The sequence below is a fragment of the Pholcus phalangioides genome, unplaced genomic scaffold, assembly GCF_987345545.1.
Source record: "Pholcus phalangioides strain wild (caught in Gottingen) unplaced genomic scaffold, Ppha-v1.0 ptg000022l_1, whole genome shotgun sequence".
Classification (NCBI taxonomy): Eukaryota; Metazoa; Arthropoda; class Arachnida; order Araneae; family Pholcidae; genus Pholcus; species Pholcus phalangioides.
Window position 1 is genome coordinate 14874741 of NW_028301615.1, and position 19169 is coordinate 14893909.

At 33.2% G+C, this 19169-nt stretch overlaps 1 protein-coding gene across 1 annotated transcript in view; it reads right to left on the reverse strand.

The window, feature by feature from the left end:
- Nucleotides 1-11324, reverse strand: part of LOC149069511 (uncharacterized) — a 49659-nt gene extending 38335 nt beyond the window's left edge. Inside the window, exon 1 of the mRNA XM_089249991.1 lies at nt 10933-11324. Coding sequence (XP_089106117.1) covers nt 10933-11035 — 103 coding nt within the window. The 5' untranslated portion in view covers nt 11036-11324. The remainder of the gene's footprint in view (nt 1-10932) is intronic.
- Between the last annotated feature and the right edge of the window lie 7845 nt (nt 11325-19169).

Here is a 19169-nt window from a genome sequence, read left to right on the forward strand (position 1 = left end):
TTCCCTCTTAAATCAATACACATACAGTGCTATAGACAGCAACGCACGCACACACACACACACATGCGAGAGTTCTTGCTAATTAAATCTGGCTAAAACCTAAGATAATGTACCCTCAAGGGATGCTTACAGCGTAATTGTAAAAGCTAACGACACGGACGCGGAGGAGGCATCATTTATTTCTCAAAAAGTAAAGAAATGAGGTAAACATTGCGACGAGCCCTTTCCGTAATTAAGAGAATGACTTTCTCTCTCTCTCTCTCTCTCGGTGCAATGATATTTTTACAAGTTAAACAACTGCAAACTCTGTATATACTGGGACGAAAAGTTTTTTTCTTTGTTCTTTCCTACTTGTACTTTCTATTCTTTAATTTTAAATTTGTTCTATGTTTGTTGTTAAGACTCACTCTAATTTCTGTCATGTTATGAATGACGGGGAGGGGGGGTTCGAAAGAGAAAAGAATGTATTTTACTCACATTTACATAGTTTGCAATGACTCATACTCGTATTTGTTCATGTTTTCTACGATGCATAGAAGGAAAAAAAAAGATTCATTCAAAATGCGCATGAATTTTGATGAAGGATACGGATTTGTTATCTTCTAGAACCGGTGTTTATTGTACGACGTCTTTGAAATCCAGTCTATGTTTTAAGACAATACTCTCTCATTATACAGTGAAATATTTGCTTCGGTATTCTTAGGGAATAATTATACATTATTTATGTATAATTCATTTACAGAAGTAGTGTATTATGTAAAATGACAAATATATAGTCCGAGGGCTTTCAAAACATGTAGCCTGCCTGCCTCTCTCTTTGGGGAGCTACCAAATTTTTGTGAAGGTTGGGCATGAGAATTCCTGAATTTGTAAAGCTGCTAAGTGATGCTTTGATTTTTTTTTTTGAAATCAGACAATAGGAGGCTGGTGCAAGTTTTAGAAGCTTAGAACAGCCGCTATAGGAAAAATATATATAAAACAACTTATAATATTCATCCATTTCTTTTTTTTTTATTTGCTGGCCGATGTAATTGGCCGTAGTGACAGTGGTGATAGAAATAAGTTGAGGTGCTCGCGGAAAAAGTCATCAGAGGCTAGTTGTGCTGATATTTATCACTGATAATTCACCAATGGTGAGAAATAAAGGATGGGTGGATGCTGTCAAACATTGTATAAAATCTTCAAGTTGATTTAGGGAATGGAAAAAACATGCGAGTTTTTAACTTCAACAGCTTTAATTTTTCATATATGTCCGTAGCCTCGACAAGTTTTGGGATAGGCACCTCTGTTTCTTTCTTAGATTTGTTTTCGTCATATTCATGGGAAAATTCAATACATATATATATCGAATCCAAATCAAATATATATATATACAGGGCGTCCATAATTAAAATACCCTATTTTAAAGCAGCCTGCAGGTGAAACCAGTCATCAGAAAATTGTAAAATTTTGTGGAGGGCTTCATGAAGTTCATGAAGTGATGGGAATTTTTTTCAGGGGGAAGAACCATTAGTTGCAGATCTCGCCAGCAGAGGGCGTTTCATTAACTGTTTAAAGGCCGAACTATGAACAAAGGCACTTATTGTTTTGAAATTTGGAATTTGAGGTCCTTTTCCCCGCCTATACATAGATCAACTTTGAAATTTGAAGAAAAAAAAAAAATTTCACTTTGGGAGGGGTGAAAGCGGAAACTGGTATCACTTATATTCTAACGATTATTTACTTCTGGAGTACAGTTATTACACGAAATTTTCTATTTTCGAAAATTTTCCTTTCGAAATTTTCTACTACAAATTCAAATTCGCAACACATTCTGGTTGTTTTAACATAAAAATGAGTGCTGAAAATTCAATTTTTTTTCCAATGTCCGTGATAAAAGAAAGAAAACATATATTTAATGGACCCGTTTGTCACATTGGTAGCATTTATACATAGTGTTTTTTTTTTTGGCAAACCGCACACTGTCCTGTCGTCACAGACAATAAGATGGCCATCAGATGACCTGACATCTTTTTTCAGTTGACACCGTGGACCTGGATAAATAATTAACCCCTCCTTCGTTCGTAGAAGGTCCATTGTCATTTCTCTTCAGAATTCCAAATGCGAAATAAGATCCGCTTCTCACAACTCTGAATGAATTATCCAACGTGCTGTAATGGTCATTTGGCAAATTTTTTCCAATGGAATCCAGAGCCAAGGTTTTGATCAGATTCTAGAAAGAATTTTTTTTATCTTATGCAATAACTTTTTTTCTGATCGCTCAAAACTGTTTCGCCTTTTTTTGAAATTTGAGTGTTGCACTTAGCGTTTCGCTCCTTTTTTTCTGCCCTACATATTTTGAAGGACACATTTCAGGAGTTTTCTAACACCTCATCCTCGTTGTTGCAAAATTACCTAGCATTTCACATACATCAGTTGGAACCGTTGATACTACTGTAGATCATTTTTTCAACAATATCATCTTCATCCATGATGTTCCTATTTTCATTAGCACGTAATTGGCATATATCTGCATCCTGTAATTCGGAATCTGGAAGAGTTTCTAAATATCCTACAACTTCTTCTAATGTAAGATTCCTTTTTGATATGATTACATTCAGCTGAACACAACGAGACTATCTAAGATTGTCGAACTCGATTTGATTAATCTGAAGTTCGCAAAAAACATACATTTCTAAGAATGCAAGAATAAAAAATTATTCACCCAATATCAGCAATCCACCCCAGAAAGCACATTCCTATGTGTCATATTACCCAGATTTAGCCCCTATTACCATGTCGAAGGATGACAACCACCCTGGGGTTAGAACGGGGAAATCGAAGCAGCGCACTGCACATTAGATGTCCCTAGAATCCCGCTCTCTTGAAAGGCAAATGTTCCATTAATGGAAGATGCATTTTTTAACTCGCGTAGCTCTTTAACGTTTAACAGTACAAAGAAACTAATTAATTTACTTTGATTGATACATTAAGTGGTAGAAACACACAAAATAATTTCCAATTTACTTCAAAATTGAAATTTTGGCAAATTTTAATCGAAATGGGGAAAAAATTCCCAAAAAATGTCAAATTTCAAAATTCCGTCAAAAATGTTTATATCAACCTGAAGTTTCCGAATTTATTTCAAAAAATATAGAACTCTCATCTATATACGATAAAAACCTGAAATGTTTGAATCAATTTTTATCTGATATTTTTGTAAATAAAAACCATGTTCTATTTATGGAACATTGGCCTTTAAACGGTTAAGAAATGACATATTTTACAATTGTTACTGCAACAAAGCATGTTCCACATTCAGAATATCCAGGAATTCAGAGAAAAGAGACATTTTCCAAATGTCATTTCTAAATCCAACTTCGAATTATCCAAATCATTGGTTAAAAAAATCGAATTTGATAGGCAATTTCAATAGTAAATTAGATAACACAAGCAAACACGCATTTCTCAATTCACATTCGATTGTTACCTGCCTGAGTGCCAGTCTATTATCATGCCTTTACTTGGATGAACCATAATTTTATTTCGCCCCCCCCCCTCCTTGAGATATTGGAACAAATACCACACAGGAACTCACACCAGGGATTCTATCAGGAGGAAGAACATAGAAAACACGTTATTTACCTACCGAGCCTGCGGTGACCACCGATAGGCGCTTTCATTTCTCACCAAACTCAATCTGTACAAAATAGACGTATGCCAATATTGCCGGCATTGGTGTGCGGTAAAGCAATCATATAATGACTAAATGCCAACCAGTTTATCAGATAATGAAAATGGATTGTAGACATTTTCTTATACCAACGTAAACACATAAAACTACGTTAATAGCTCCCATGTTCATTACGTAAAGATAAATAGTAAAATATATAGAAAAGAGTGAAGATAATTCTTATGAGTGTGTGTGTGTGTCTAGCACATGCTGGGAACAACTTATTTCTAGACGATATCATAAATATTTATCACTCCGTCAAGTGTTTGCAAGACAAAACCGATGGTCTAGAAAGCTCTTTGCCGACGTCTGCATGTAATCACAAGTGTCAGGCGACGTGTCCCAACTAAAGCGTGAAATGTTCGTGCTTCTAGTGTATGTGTGTGTGTGTGTGTGTGTGTGTGTGTGTGTGTGTGTGTGTGTGTGTGTGTGTGTGTGTGTGTGTGTTCGTAGAACCATACGCTTGCATGTCCGTGTCGAATAGTGCTCCCGTTAACCCAAAGCAATTAATTGTCAGCACACAAATGCGAATCTCTATCTATTTATCTATTTCGATTGGTTTAAGCATACATTCGTGTAATTATTCCTATACAAAAAAAAGATAACAAGAGCTATAGTTAGGTATATTGAACATATTCCAAAGCAGGGCTGGACAATCCTCTGACAATTTACGTACCCGACAGGGCATGCAGTTTTAAAATAATAGATGCCCGAATCAGTATTTTACATGCCTGAAAAAACCTTATCACTATATTTAGACGAGCGTATATGAATGCGCATTTCATATTTATACTTTGCTATTATAAATAAGAAAAAGAGCGCTAAGCTAGGACCCTGCTGTCATCTATTCAATAGAAACAAAACTTTCTGTTTTAATTCTTAAAATAAAATGATTGTTAGTCTTAAAACAATGTGCAGAATAAAACTGAACAAAATGTGGTATGGAAGCATAATTTTTTAAAATTTCTATTCGCATATCAGTGTAAATTTTATGCACCGAAATACTGGTCATTAGTAGAAACTAGTATTCACTGACCGACCGAGCCTACAGACTGCCATAAACTTCCCTGTTTGATGCTAAATATTAATAATTTAAGGTTAAGAAAATATTTTGACGTGATAAACATAAAAAAACGTATTAACCAAAATTTTGGCGTATAAAATTTATACCAGTACGTAACATAAAAATAAATAATACATGATATCATAAAATATTTTATTCGTTTTTATGTTGCATATGGTTTGAAACCAACATCGAACTTTACTTAAAATATTTTCTACAATTTTAGAATCAATGACAGAATTTTCATCCGTTTTTGGTACTTTATATACTGTGTAGTAGGACCAGAAATAATATATACTTAAAAAACGTTTTTACTTTTTTATGTAAACTAATGTCCCTCCTTCCGTGAATACCATTAGGATATACTATTATGCTGGAAGTGAGGTTTTTTTTTCTTCAGAACAGCTCAGTTGTAGTATACGGCCGTAGCGGGCTGTTAGACCTGTGAAGATATATCGGCTGGCTTCTAGTCCGCAAGTTATCAAACCCATTTGCTTACCAATAAGGTATTAAGTGAGATGACTCGCTCCGATGGATATTTTATACTTCACACACAATAAGATTCTAATTTAGTTTTTTTTTTTTGTACCCTGTGTATATAATATGACAAGTTTAAAATAACAGGTGACATGGCATGGCGGCCCTCTCCATTTGCTTTTAAAATATACCTCAATCCTAATATGTGTGTACATTCATACGTCTTATACTTGTGTACTTCATACCCCGAAACATTTCTCCAACCCCATCTCGTCTGAAATCACCACAAAATCTGTTAATCGCGACAGTACCCAATTTTCCGAGGAAATATGTTGTAAAAATTTTGTGGCTTTTTTTTGACACAAAAAAAAGTGTTCCGGACTCTGTCGCGAAGCTGGGCTGGAAGAGATCTCGGTAACGGGATAAATCCAGTGACAAAGTTCTGGCGTTCATTCATTCACTTATTAGACCAGTGAAAATATGTCGAAATACGTTGACTACACATTTGGATCAGCGTGGCCAAACGAAACATTTTTGGGGAAATTCACGGAACATGCATGACAACACCTTCATCATCGTCAATGGGGAAGAAACATTTTATATACGCTTTACGTTGAGCATGTGGTCGAAAAAACAAAATGCATGACCCGGGCATTTCGGGCAATAGAGCAGTTGCAGAGATGATCAAGCCTTGTTTGAGACTGAATTTCGGTGTAATACCGAAATGTACAAAAATCTGATCCGCTTTACATTTGATAAGTACTTTACATTTAGACAAGTAGAGATCACTTGTACATTGTCTTTTAGCAGCGTTGGTGCGCTGTTGTCCAAAATGGAAACGGTTAACCTTTTTTTCCCAAACATAATTGCCATTATTTTTTGGAATAAAGGTCAATTCTGATGCAATGAACGTTTCCATGCATTCTGTAAAAAATATCTGTGGGGAAATAATTGCTTAAAGCTCCAGAATATTTACTTTGAATAGCTGAAACGCAATTTAATTGATTGATATTTGGTTGTTAAATGGTCACGACGTTCATAATGAAGATCTTCAATGTTGTGATTTTCGAAACACGAATGAGCCTAGAACCCGCAATAGTATAATTTATATATATAAAATTTATTTTCTACCTGTGTGTGTGTGTGTCGTCAAATTTCGCATATATATCAAATGGGACCCGACTTTAACGATAGGCTACTTTAAAATTTCGTCAGAGCAGGGCAAATGCCCCAAATGGGCAAAAGCTGTCGGGCAACAATGGTTTTTGGGCCTCAACAATCACTTTCGGAACGTTTACTTTGGTTACCGGGGTTCCCTAGTAAAGCGTTTCAGACGTGTATATGCCTTTAGAATGGCTTGTCATTTCTTCAATGCTGCCAGTATTATGTATACTAGTTTATTCTTTTTTTATTATATTTCTATGGACATCGTTTTCTCAGCCACGTCGTTGGGCATCTCGCCTGTTGTGGCGTTGTATTTGTATAATGGTTTGCCCCTTTTCAATCCTCCCAGTAATTGAAGTAATCCCGGGAAGCACCGGGTATTATAGCTAATAGTTTTATAATTTTTTTAGAATTTAGTAAAACTATATGGAGCGTACAATTCTGACAAAATTGTGCAATTTATTGTTTCCTTATTTATTTACTGGAAAAAAATTGAAAAAATTCTCCGAAACTGTAACTGATATTATATTTACCTATCAAATGATAATTTTCTTTCTTTTTATGTTATAATGCTATTCTGATTTTTTTTGTTAATTTATTTGATATTGCCTTTTGTTCTTCTTTTTTGTTCAGACAAAAATAATACTAACGCTTGTGCCGCATTAGCGTAGTATTGAGCACCGCAAGCATTAAACCAAACCACCATGGTGCTTATTCCAAGATACACAATTCTGCTTTAGAACCTCTAGTGACTTGAATGGCCGACTGATTTTTTTTATAGAAGAGTTTTTTTTTTTGGCGTGTGTGCGAGTTTCCAACAAACTGTAAATACACAGAAAACTTTTAATTTAGTGATTTCGAAAAATGTGGAGCTTTGGGAAAAAAATTCTATTGAAAGTGTAATTGAACAGTGATTTCCGACAGCGCGTCACAGTTTTTATGGGCACCAGCAACGTTGATATCGGCATGAGTGCCCGAAGTAAATAGAATTCTAATCTCATTCCGAAGAGAGCTGTGAACGTAAAAAAAAATGTTTGACGATACATAATATTTACTTCTTCATGAAAATAGTTATGGTTTCTTTATTTATTCAGTTTTTATTTTAATATATTTTCATTCTACATTTCCTTCATTAGTCTTATTAGACACATCAGATCTTTTTAAATTAAAATATCGATATAATTTTATATAAATAAACCAATAGGTATCCAATAGACGTAATGTTATCAATCCCAGAAGACCAAATCAAATTTTAGTAATTCCTAAACCGAATAAAAATATTTTATGCAAAAACTTCATTTACTTAGCTCCGAAACAATACAGTAGACTACCATCGATATCCAAAATGAAAAGAATGAATACTCATTCAAAAAATTGCTTAAAAAATTCGTACTTTCCATTATTAATAGTGAAGAATATTTTTAAAATATCGTATCTGACGTCTTGGGCTTATTTGTCATATATTTTTTCACTATAATTCTGAGATAACACTATAACGACTGATATAATATTTTAATTAAAACTGACATTCCTGTTTGCCGTATAATGATACTAACACTCTACAACAAATTTATTTATTTATGTATTTGTGTGTTTCTTTTCAAAAATTGTCATCTTCATAAATCTAATAAATTATAACAGTATTAATGGAAACCGTTTCATTGATACGTGATGAATTGTATTTATATATTTGTGATTATGTACACAAAATGAGTCATGCATTTTTATCTATGATCACCAGTATGGGTCGTATGATCACCTGGTGATTTTATTTGTTCCTCGAAATGTATATGATGTATGAATAATGAATAATAAAAAAAAACTTCTCGTGAAAAAGTGCTAACATTCAAGCAAGTCATTATCAATGAAGTTGTTATTTTCAGAAATGAGATGTTAATACATTTCACCTTCGTAATAAAAAAGCCGCTTTGAATCGTTACAGCGCATTTAAACGCACTTATTTCACTCACTTTGTCATATTTCAAAATTAAGACTAAAGATACTAAACTATCAATATCGCTTGAAAATCATTTATTTTTATCAAATTTATTCAAATTCTTTTTTCTATTTTTTACTTTATGCATTTTCTATTTATTAACTAGAATTTTAAGAAAAAAATCCTTTCCTTATCCTTTATTCTTTTCCTATTTCTGTTCTTCATTATTTTTTCCATTTCTTTAAATTTAAAGCAGGTTGAATTTTCATGAAACAAAAATTTCGCGAGAACTCAAGTGACAATTCCAAGAACATATTTTGATTCTTTAAATATTTGGTGAAATATGATTTAAAAAATAAATTCTGAAAAAAGTTGTTATGCATTTTCGTATCAAATATTTATATCAATTATCATAAATGAAATAACAGGCATGAATTTGCATTTTTTTTTCTTCTTTGTACTCGATATTTATGGATTTCAAACAATTTAAAGTTACGAAAATAAAATTAATACATTTTTAATTTTTTTAAACATTTTTTCCTCCCGATTATGAAAAAAAGAAAAATATCGTGTAAATTTTTTGATAGGTCATTTTAGTTCTAATTAAAGAAAAGAAACAATTTAAAAAAATTGTTTAGTGCAAAACTAATTAATTAACATGGTACTTTGAAGTACCGTCGACACTATACGATCGCGATAAAAATAAGAATGATAAATTCAAAATATGTTGAATAATGCAGTTGCATGAATCTTTGCAGTAAAAGCTCCATAAATTGTCACTCAAGTTATCGAGAAATTATGACGGCTTATACGGAATGACTACTTCAACTAAGTGCCGTCAGTTTCAATGTATATAAATTAAACATAATAATACACCATTTATCAAAATATGATTTGAAACTACAATATTAATAAAAATTATAGATAATAAAAGAAAAAATTTATTTTTGAACTTTTTAAGCGTTTAGTATTCAACTTGCTGTATTGTGGTTAAATACACTGGTAAACTTAAGGATTTATACGAGTATTTTTTTTAATTAACACTAATCAAAGCAAATGCTGGAAAAGTTAGTTTCTCTACAACACAATTTAATGCACATTAAATTTATATGTACATGACACATTTAATATTCAGCGATTAGAATTTTTATTCATTTGTTCATGATAAAAATATGAATCAATGTCGAACACAGGGCCAATATTTGAAAGGGCAAAACAGAGATTATAGAGATTTCTCAACTGGGGAAAAAATGTCTGGTTTATCAACAAAGATATTTTGTTTAAATTTGAAGCCCCAATGGGGATCCGAGCAGCTATTACTTCCAGCTCGAACAGCGTCTAACGCTTCAAGAACTTGTCTTTTCAGGATGTTTAGAGGTGTCGCGATTTCGATACCCGGTTCGTCCTTCTCAGAAACTTTCCTGACACAGGGGTACAACAGAAACTGTGACATGGCCACAGGAAAAGCCTGCTACAGCAAGGAGTCCCACATCGACGGGTTAGTGCATGAACCCTTCGATGAGTATAAAAAAAGCTGCCGTTTGGAATCGGCAATAAATTGTAGGTTCCGGTCTAATTAGCCCTCGTATGCAAAAAATGACGGTGGTGCGACTAAAGTGATTAAATGATTAAACTTCTGTCTTTCTAGTCGGAAAATCAACTTCCTCGATGTCACTTTGTTTCAGCTGCTCCGTTTTGGTATATGATGCTCTTATGGTCACTATAGCATCTTTGTTATCAAGCTTTTTCGTCGAAGGAAGCCATAGTTATTCCTGTCTCTTAAACTTTTCCCATAGTAACGAGTTAACCGAAATTAGCGGCGAGTAACCGGGTGTTTAATATCATCGTTATCTATGGAAGCCAGGGGGAGACCAAATAAAAATGACGACCGGAGTGACTACTTTTACTGTATTTGTCTTACCACAATGAAAACCTAATTTATCTTGTGCATTTGTTAAGGAACACTTTGTTAGGGGGTGCAATGTGTTTACTGCATCGCACAAAGCAATGCAGTAAATACTTTTGCAGGGGCGAAACAACTAAGTGAATTTTATTAATCAACATATTTGGAAAACTAGATGTCCCATACTTGTGTTGGGACATAGTAATAGTGAAGTAGTTTTACAGTATTTATACTTAAAAATGCCAGCACAAAAAACGCATTTAAAACATGTTACGGGGTTAAAAAAAATGGTAATTTGAAGTGTCGTCTATACTATAGGAGTATAAAATCAAATTTTGAATTTTCATAAAATTAAAATCGTGGAAAATCAAACCATAATTTCATTAAATTTTCTTTTTGATTATTTCACTTGATTTTGATTCACTGATGTTTGGTTCAAGCATCAATTGAATTCATGAGAATAATTTCCTGAAAAAAAAATCATGACGCATCTTCATGAGTTTCAAATGTTTGTCTCAACAGTTATGGATTTCATACCGCTCCGAAAATAAGGAAATATATTTTGTTAAAGTTTTAAAAAATTATTCCACAATTGTAAATGTATATATTTTTATTTTTTGCATTTTGTCGTTTGAAACTACGAAATCGAAACTAAGAGGAGAAGTTAAAAGTCTCACCTTTCAAAATGGCAACAACAAAAAAGAGTCTGCATAAAAACATCCCATAAGTTCTCACAATATTATTTCGAAAGCCGGTGGTGTTGGTGTAAATATATTCCATCGGGATGCTTGAGATTCAGGTGTCGAAAGAAAAAAAGGGGGGAGCTCGTGAGTGCGCGAAGAAAAATTCCAGCACGGAAAAAGCGGAAGAAAGAGAGAGAGAGAGAAGAAAGAATCACGCAAGAGTTTGTCGGCGGCAGATCTCTGCTTCCGGTGTACGGCGGTGGTGGCGGCAGCAGCGACGTTGATGATGGTGGCTTTTCCTCATTTCTACCTCAATTGTTCTGCGCGCGTTTAAGTGAGATGGAAACCTTTTGCCTCTTCTCACTCGCTACTACCAAACTAAAAGACACCGATAGCGTCGCCTGGTGGCGCTGTACACCGGAAGTCGCACGGAAGAAAAAAATAAAAAGACACAGGGGAAAAAATAATATATATATATATATATTCCTTACCCGGAACAGTTATCCCGGATACTTTTCTCCGATGCGAAGATAACGCTACTATTTCTCTCCCCCTCTCTGACGACAAGTAAACTTTTGTCTCTCGTCTTTACCTGTCAACGCGAAATGCGATGACAGTGATTTTCCATGAATTTTATCCTATCGTGATATGATACGTTTTATAGAAAGGAAAAATAAGATATATTCGATGCAATATAGCAACGTGAAATAAAATCAAAAGTGTCATTCGGAATGCTCGGAGTAATATGTCATTTTAATCTACAGGGTTTCCCATAACTTCGTAAATAGTTTAAAAATTCATAAAAATTGTATACAGTGAAACTCGCTACAACGAGACTCGATAAAACGATAAATACTTCTACAACGATATCTTTCCAAATCTTGTTAGGAATTACCTATAGTCTAATGTTAAACTCTTCTCGACACAATATCCTTTGCTATTAGGAATCCCTCGATAAGAATGATGTATTTTATATTTCGTTCAGAATCACCTTCAATATATTTTTGAATTCTTCACCGGTTAAGTTGTTGTTTTTTCGAGGTTGTATAATAGCATCACTATTTTGCAGTATCCACCCTCCGAACGTATTGGTGAAATTTCTGTAAAGCTGCTTTCTTTGTAGTACAAAACTATTAAGTGCCGTACACCACTTTGCAATGTGGAACGACCAAGAGTGAATTAATTTTATTAATAAACAGGTAAATTGTAATTTTTTTGAACAAATACTTACAAATGTGTTTTTGGTGGGTACTAATAACGCCTATTCAGAAGAGATGCCAACAAATGTATAAATTTGGTGGCGACTTATTATAATGCTAACTCTCGGTATGACGATACTCTCTACACACACAACGATACTTTTTCTTTCTCTACAGAGTATCATTTTATCCAGGTTCCAATGTACGCGGTTTTCGAAAAGGTTATTCTCGCGAACGGGGAATTTCTTTCGGGGCAGAATTTTCTTCGGTCCAGTAAAAATTGTTCAATTTTCTGTCGACGGAGGACGTTGAAAGCTATTCCAGCAAAACTGATTGGACTTGAACGTTTCTTTAATCTCTTCTGTGTCAGAACGTTCGTAAAACTTCAGCCGGTGATTCGTGGCTGACGTAAAGCAACTTCAACGATACAGCTTTATTCACCAATGTAAATATCACAATGAAAACCTTACGTCAGCACTAGTAACTAGAAAATTCAGAAATGAGCTGTTAGTCGTATACCCTGCATTTCATGTGATAATGCTTTCCATACTTATAGGGATTTGCTCCCTCTACCCCGATAAACATGCTCCCTCTAACTATCGGCAAAAATTTTAAATACATTTTTTTCTGTACTTGGTGAGAAAATTCTCCTTGGTGAGAATAATTTTTCCGCAAACCGCTTGAAACATAAATTCTTTCAACTTGTATGAATTTTAAATGTATTTGCGAATTTATGAAACACTCTATATAAAGCAAAAGGTATTACATATATCGTAACTCGGGAACACTTTTTCTTATTGCTAGTGCCAGTGTTTGGTATCTTTCATTAGGGGAATGTTAGGAAGTCCAAATTTTTCGGTATGACGTATTGCCAAAAAATTATCTCCCAAATTGAAGAGCGAAATGATTTAGAGGTAAATTCCTAAGAATTATCCAGAGAAAAATATATAATTTATGTGAAATGCATAATTTTTATCTGTTTTCTAAGAATGTTACGAGATAATTATAACCTGATGAAATAGATCTATTATTAAAGAAAATATTTACTTTTCACAGAACCCATCTTAGATATTTTCTTGAAACTCTTGGTGGGTTTAGCGAGGAACAAGTTGAGAGATTTCTAACGCATACAAAAATGATATAGAGGGCACTGAAATGTCAATCATTTTGATCATTTGATCAAAATGATTGACATTCCAGTGTCCTCTATATCATTTGGTATATATTGGCACCAGTTCCAAATAAAAGACACAAGAGTTTCTTTGAGAGAAAAGAGAATTAATAATTGATTTTTTGTGTAAAATATATTTAATATAATTTCTTTTTGCATATATATCTGATTTCATTATTATTCATTTGACTTTTTCAAAGTATTTGTTTAAGTAAAAAATGCATGTTTTGTAATTTTATATACGAGTACGTATTTATGGAAATGTCTAATTCGATTTTTTCAGTTTCACAGTTGTGAAAAAAATCGTTATGAGATACAGAAAAATAAATATTATATTTTAAATCGTAATATCATATTTCATCTAAATTATCTAAATTTATGTAAAACCCAGGCTAAAACTTAAATTTCGTAGGCTTGCGTGAATTTCAAAAATATTAAAAAAAAAAAAACCGTAAATTCTTCTTTATCGTTGTTATATAGTTCTGAAAACTCTCCAAAAAATGTGTGTAGTAGCTTTTGTCAGTAATCATCACATCCCATTATAGCATCAAGAAGACGTTACGAAATACCAAACGACGTGAATTTTCCCCCAGAATATCTCCTGACCAGTGCTACTATAGTCTCACTTATGAAACAGAGATGACACCAGTAACGACGGCACATCCATAAGGCTACCGAGGTAAAAAAGATCCGTACGAATTAGTTAGAGCATCAATCTCTCTCGAGGAGTATAACAGAGGAAAACCCATTCTGAAGCTACTATAAACTTTAGTTCATTCCTGTAAGCTTGAGCGACAAAAAATGGTCATAAAAGTATAAAAATAATTACAAAAAACGCATGAAACATGAAAATAAAAGAAATGAAATATTAAACGACAACGTAAGGAATTTCTGAACCTAATGCGAATGTACTTTTTCATTCTCATTTTTTTCCCCCGGACACAAAAAAAAAATACAATAAACTCTCCTAAATCTTTTTATGGTCTCAAATTGAGAAGACGTAATTAAAACTCTCTTCCATTTTATTTTTCACAAAGTTAATTTCAGAATTTCTTTTTTTTTTGTCTGATATTTTTAAATTTTTTATTCTTTACACCTCTTTTTTTTTCCTATACTGAGTACTTCACAGATATAAAATCCGAAAAAAGAGAGTAAAATGAATAAAACGAACGCCTATAAAAATCGATGAAGATGCTTTTGAAACGCTCAAAATTAAAACTCGTGGAAGAAGAAGCGCGTAACGGTGAGAAGGACGGAAAAACAGAAAAATATATTATAATGATTAAAAGAAAAAAAAATATAAGGATTTTAATCAGCGTTAGACTGCAGTTAAATTAAACGTAAGCGAACTAAACTCATAAGAAAACAATGTACCGTAAAGCTTCGTCATCTTCTTCATACAATACCCTATGTTTACGAAAGACGGTAATTTTCTCACAAATATTACCCTTCAAATAAGAAACTTTGTTTAATCTCCTCTTGTTCTGCTTTCTTTTTTGTGGGACGAAAAGACTATTATTTGATGGACGAGGAATTTCAGTTGAGCCGTCTTTTATGTATACACATATCAGACATCAATTAAAAAAATCATCATACCATGCTGAGTAAAAATAATAATAATAATAGCTTGAAATATGTTTTGTTAATGAAATTAAAAAGAAACGTGTAATTCAACTTTTTTCTATCACTTTTATCAGTGGTTGTGTCAGTGGTAAGCAATTTGAATAATTATTTTTGTTCGAATTCGCACAATTTAATTTTCCAGGAGGTAATTTTTTTAAACAGTGCAGTCGGACGACCCCCTTCGTCCCTTCGAAAAAGGTCGTTACATTGGGAGGGTCGTTATATCGAAAGCAAAACGTATATGATAGTCGTTCTATGAAAAGCATTAGGACTTATCGTACCGGTCTCTGTGATAGAACGTGGGGTCATTACGACGAGCGACAATACTACCGATATTGCAAACGGTACCTTCTTATGTCAATTGGTTCGTTTATTGTTTTTTGGTTTTTAAAATATGTCCAGGACTTTTTACCCACCCTGTATAATGTGGCAGAGCCTTTTTGTGATTGGTTAGCGTTGCTGTTTCATTTACGGCTGACGATGAGTAGCAACAGACAGGCATGCAGTGGAATTCCATTATAACGAACTCCAAGAGACCGAAGAAATCACTTCGTTATAGCAAAATTTCGTTGAATAGGAATTCCAGGATTTCGCATTGTTCCTATGTAAAATTATCTGGGGGGAATTGGAGAAGTGTTCGTTAAAACGAGATTTTCGTTATAACGATATTTGTTAAAAAGGGGATTCCACTGTATTTTAAAAATGCTATATAGTAACCTGCGACAATTCTAATACCTTTGTATAATATTTGAAAATTTTTCTATACGAATTGCTGAATATGTAGTGTATTACCAAATGTGTAAGACGTGGGAAACATGAATACGAATCCGTATTCGTTCTTTCTTACCGGATAAACAATAAATTGTAATTAACGGCTAGAAGGATAATATGTCGTGAAATGAGATGTCAAGAAAAAGAAAGGCCGAAATTAATGGCATTACAACCTGAACACCCCATTGTTTATTGTCTGATACGTGTTGAATGATTATTTTAACATGACTTGGAAGTGATCAATTTGAGGCATTCAACTATACAAATACAAATACAACGCCACAACAGGCAAATTGCCCAACGAGGTGGCTGACTTAAGAACATCATGGATCCCCGAGCCCCTACCTACTACTGCTACACCACACATGCACCCCCCCCCCCCCCGCGGAACCCCCCAACGAATCGTGGGATCTCTCGATAACGAGATCGAAAATTGTTTCCGCTACGAGGAGAGTTCGTTAAATAATAGTAAAATACATTCAGGCTCGTCTATATAAATTTTAAAAAATGTCCTTTAACGGGAGGTGTTCTCTTACTAGGAGGGCCCGTTATGGGCGATTCCAATGTACTCGTATTTTCTTGACATTGGAAATGACAAATCTATACTCACTAGTTCAGAAAAATCCTTCCGTATAAAGCAAACGTTTCATTTTTGCGACTCATTAAAAGCGCATTTCAAATGCAATTAAATAGCAAATAAAATACATCTTTAGAAATGTAATAGCATCATACATGTATTCAAGTATGTACAGTGGAATTCCGATACAACGATACTCTGCTGACCATGAAAAAATATCGTTGAAGAGGCATTATTCTCTTAGTGTGTAGACATTTCAAAACAAGGCATCGTTGTAGTGGAATTTATCGTTATATCGAGTGTCGTTGTACCGAGGTTTCACTGTATTTCGACGGCCATTTCAAAACGGCAACTAAAAAATTCTGTGTTTAAAAATATCTGCACTTAGATTCACTGTATAGTCAATGAGATTCGGATTAAATTGCAGTAAAAAAGCGTATAAGCACAGTTGAGAGATATTAGTGTTTTGCAATGTGTGTAGAGGCACAATCCACCAATCTAATTTTCTGCATTTTTAAACTGCAACGTGGTTTGTGCGCCCTTTTCCACTTACACTAGCCAATGTGGTCAAATCGTTTTATTCTTTTTTTGCTACAAGATGATTTCGCGCCTGTGCCCAAAATAAAACTGTTATTCAATTAACAAAAAGACAACTCGAGCTGGCATATAAGTGTCGTAATTCTGTGGTGTTTGGTCAGAAGATGACAACTCCAAAATCACATTTTTGAGATATAAGCATTTTCATTGCCATTCAAAAATAAAAAATAAAGCATACACACAGATAAAAATGGAAATATCATACATCTAAGCATGTTTTTTAGCCGTACGCACATATTTGTGCGTTTATCTCACTTCTAATTAGTTATAATTGGCAAGACTTACTTTCAGATCAAAAAGCCATTTTTTGGAGATATCATGTTCTGACCAAACGCCACAGAATTATTAATCTCATTGATAAAACTGAAATCATTATAGCACTACTGTTTACTGGTAAGCACGACAAACAATTTGATAAAACACTGTGTAATGTGAAAAACAGATTTTTTTTTAATCTCTGAAAAAGAAGAAAAAAACATTACGTAGGCTATCACGACAAAGACGCCAAAAAATTTACTTTCAGACATAAATTCAACCCTTAGATTTTCTTTTAAATAAGGTTAAAAATATGAATGATAGAAAAATGTCACTTTTCTTTCAAATTCTAAATGTATTTTTCCTTGTTGACAAAAAAAAACACTTTTCAGGCTGTATAATCATGCGTAAATCCACTTTCATGCACACTTTACTATAGAATAAAAAATATATGAATAACATAATATAATTTTGTGAACTGCGTTGTTTGTCATCATCGATTTTATTTATGTTAATGATATTCAACATTTGCAATTAAATGACAATATTATACGTTTCACGGATCATACTGCAATAGTTATCTCTGATCAAACAACTCTCAAAATTAAAGCGGAATCTGATATTTCAATGATTTAAAACAGGTTAAAATGCAATAAATTAACTCTTATTTAAAAAAAAAAAAACGAAAATTCATTTTTTTGTTTATTATTTTCAACTAAAAACAGAAAATCTATCATAATCCGGTGTAATTGCAAATGACTGCCCACGGGTACAAATTTCAAGAGCGGATGAATTTAAATATCTGGATATATCTTCAATAAAAACCTTAAATGGAAATCCTAAGCTGTAGCGATAAGTAATAAATTAAAATTTATCAACAGTAGAATTCATACATTAAAAAATATTGTCTCCCCAGCCTTTCTTCAATCAATTCATTTCGCTAGGAAAGCCAGTTATACAATATACTATCACAGTTTGAGGTCGTGACTACGAGACAAATGTTAATATGGTTAGAAACTCTTTGCAAAAAGTAATCAACACTGTATCCCAAAAAAAATTCATGATCCAGGACTGCAATAATGACTATAGAGAGATTTAATACTCAGAAACTTCATCTTTATAAAACAATATTATTTACCCAGAAAAACCCTGCATGATTCAAAATAAAACAGTGAGACAAACAAAACGAACAGGAATCAATACGAAATGATAAAACCAAATAAAACCATAATACAGAAACAGTTTTTATGTACCGCATCTTAAGAATATAATAATCTAAATCATGATATATAATCCGCAAAATTTATTGAAAAATTTAAACAATTACTAATTAACGATATCAATCAAATCTCTTGAGTAACAAATAGAATACAATCTGTCTTTCTTATTCTTATTTTTTAGGTATCTTGGTTTTTTTTCTAATCCGATCAATTTTAAATTTCAATGAGCATGAAAAGTTATATATCAATAATTAACATCAATCTTCTTATGTACTCAAGTCAAGATATTAGTGCTGTTTATTACCTGGTTGGTCTGTTGCCAAGTAATATGAATTAATGAACCCTGGACGGATCATATGATCCCTTGGGTTAATATTGGAATGTAATATGTGTTGTTTTTTTTGTGTATTTCTGTTCTGCATTTGTCTTTATGTACTAATTAAATTTAAAATTTCATCATTCTTTCAATGATACGAAATATCGATTGAGCGAGAAAAGAATTATCTCACAATATCTGATGATTATATTTTTCCAATTAGACATGTCTGCGAAAAACCACGTAATATTCAGTATCTATAACGAACCACATAAAACGAGATCATAATGTTCGTGATAGTCAGAGTTTCAATACACCGACCTCTGTTTATTATTATTATTAATTAATTGCGACCAGTCATTATTTATTCAAACCGCTTTTTTCTACCATTCTATAATGGCAGGCTTCTGCGTTTGATTGGTACGGAACTAAAATAGAAACGTAAGCAATTTCCATGAATGAAGAATAAGTGAATACATCAGGAGCGAAGTCATGTTATTAT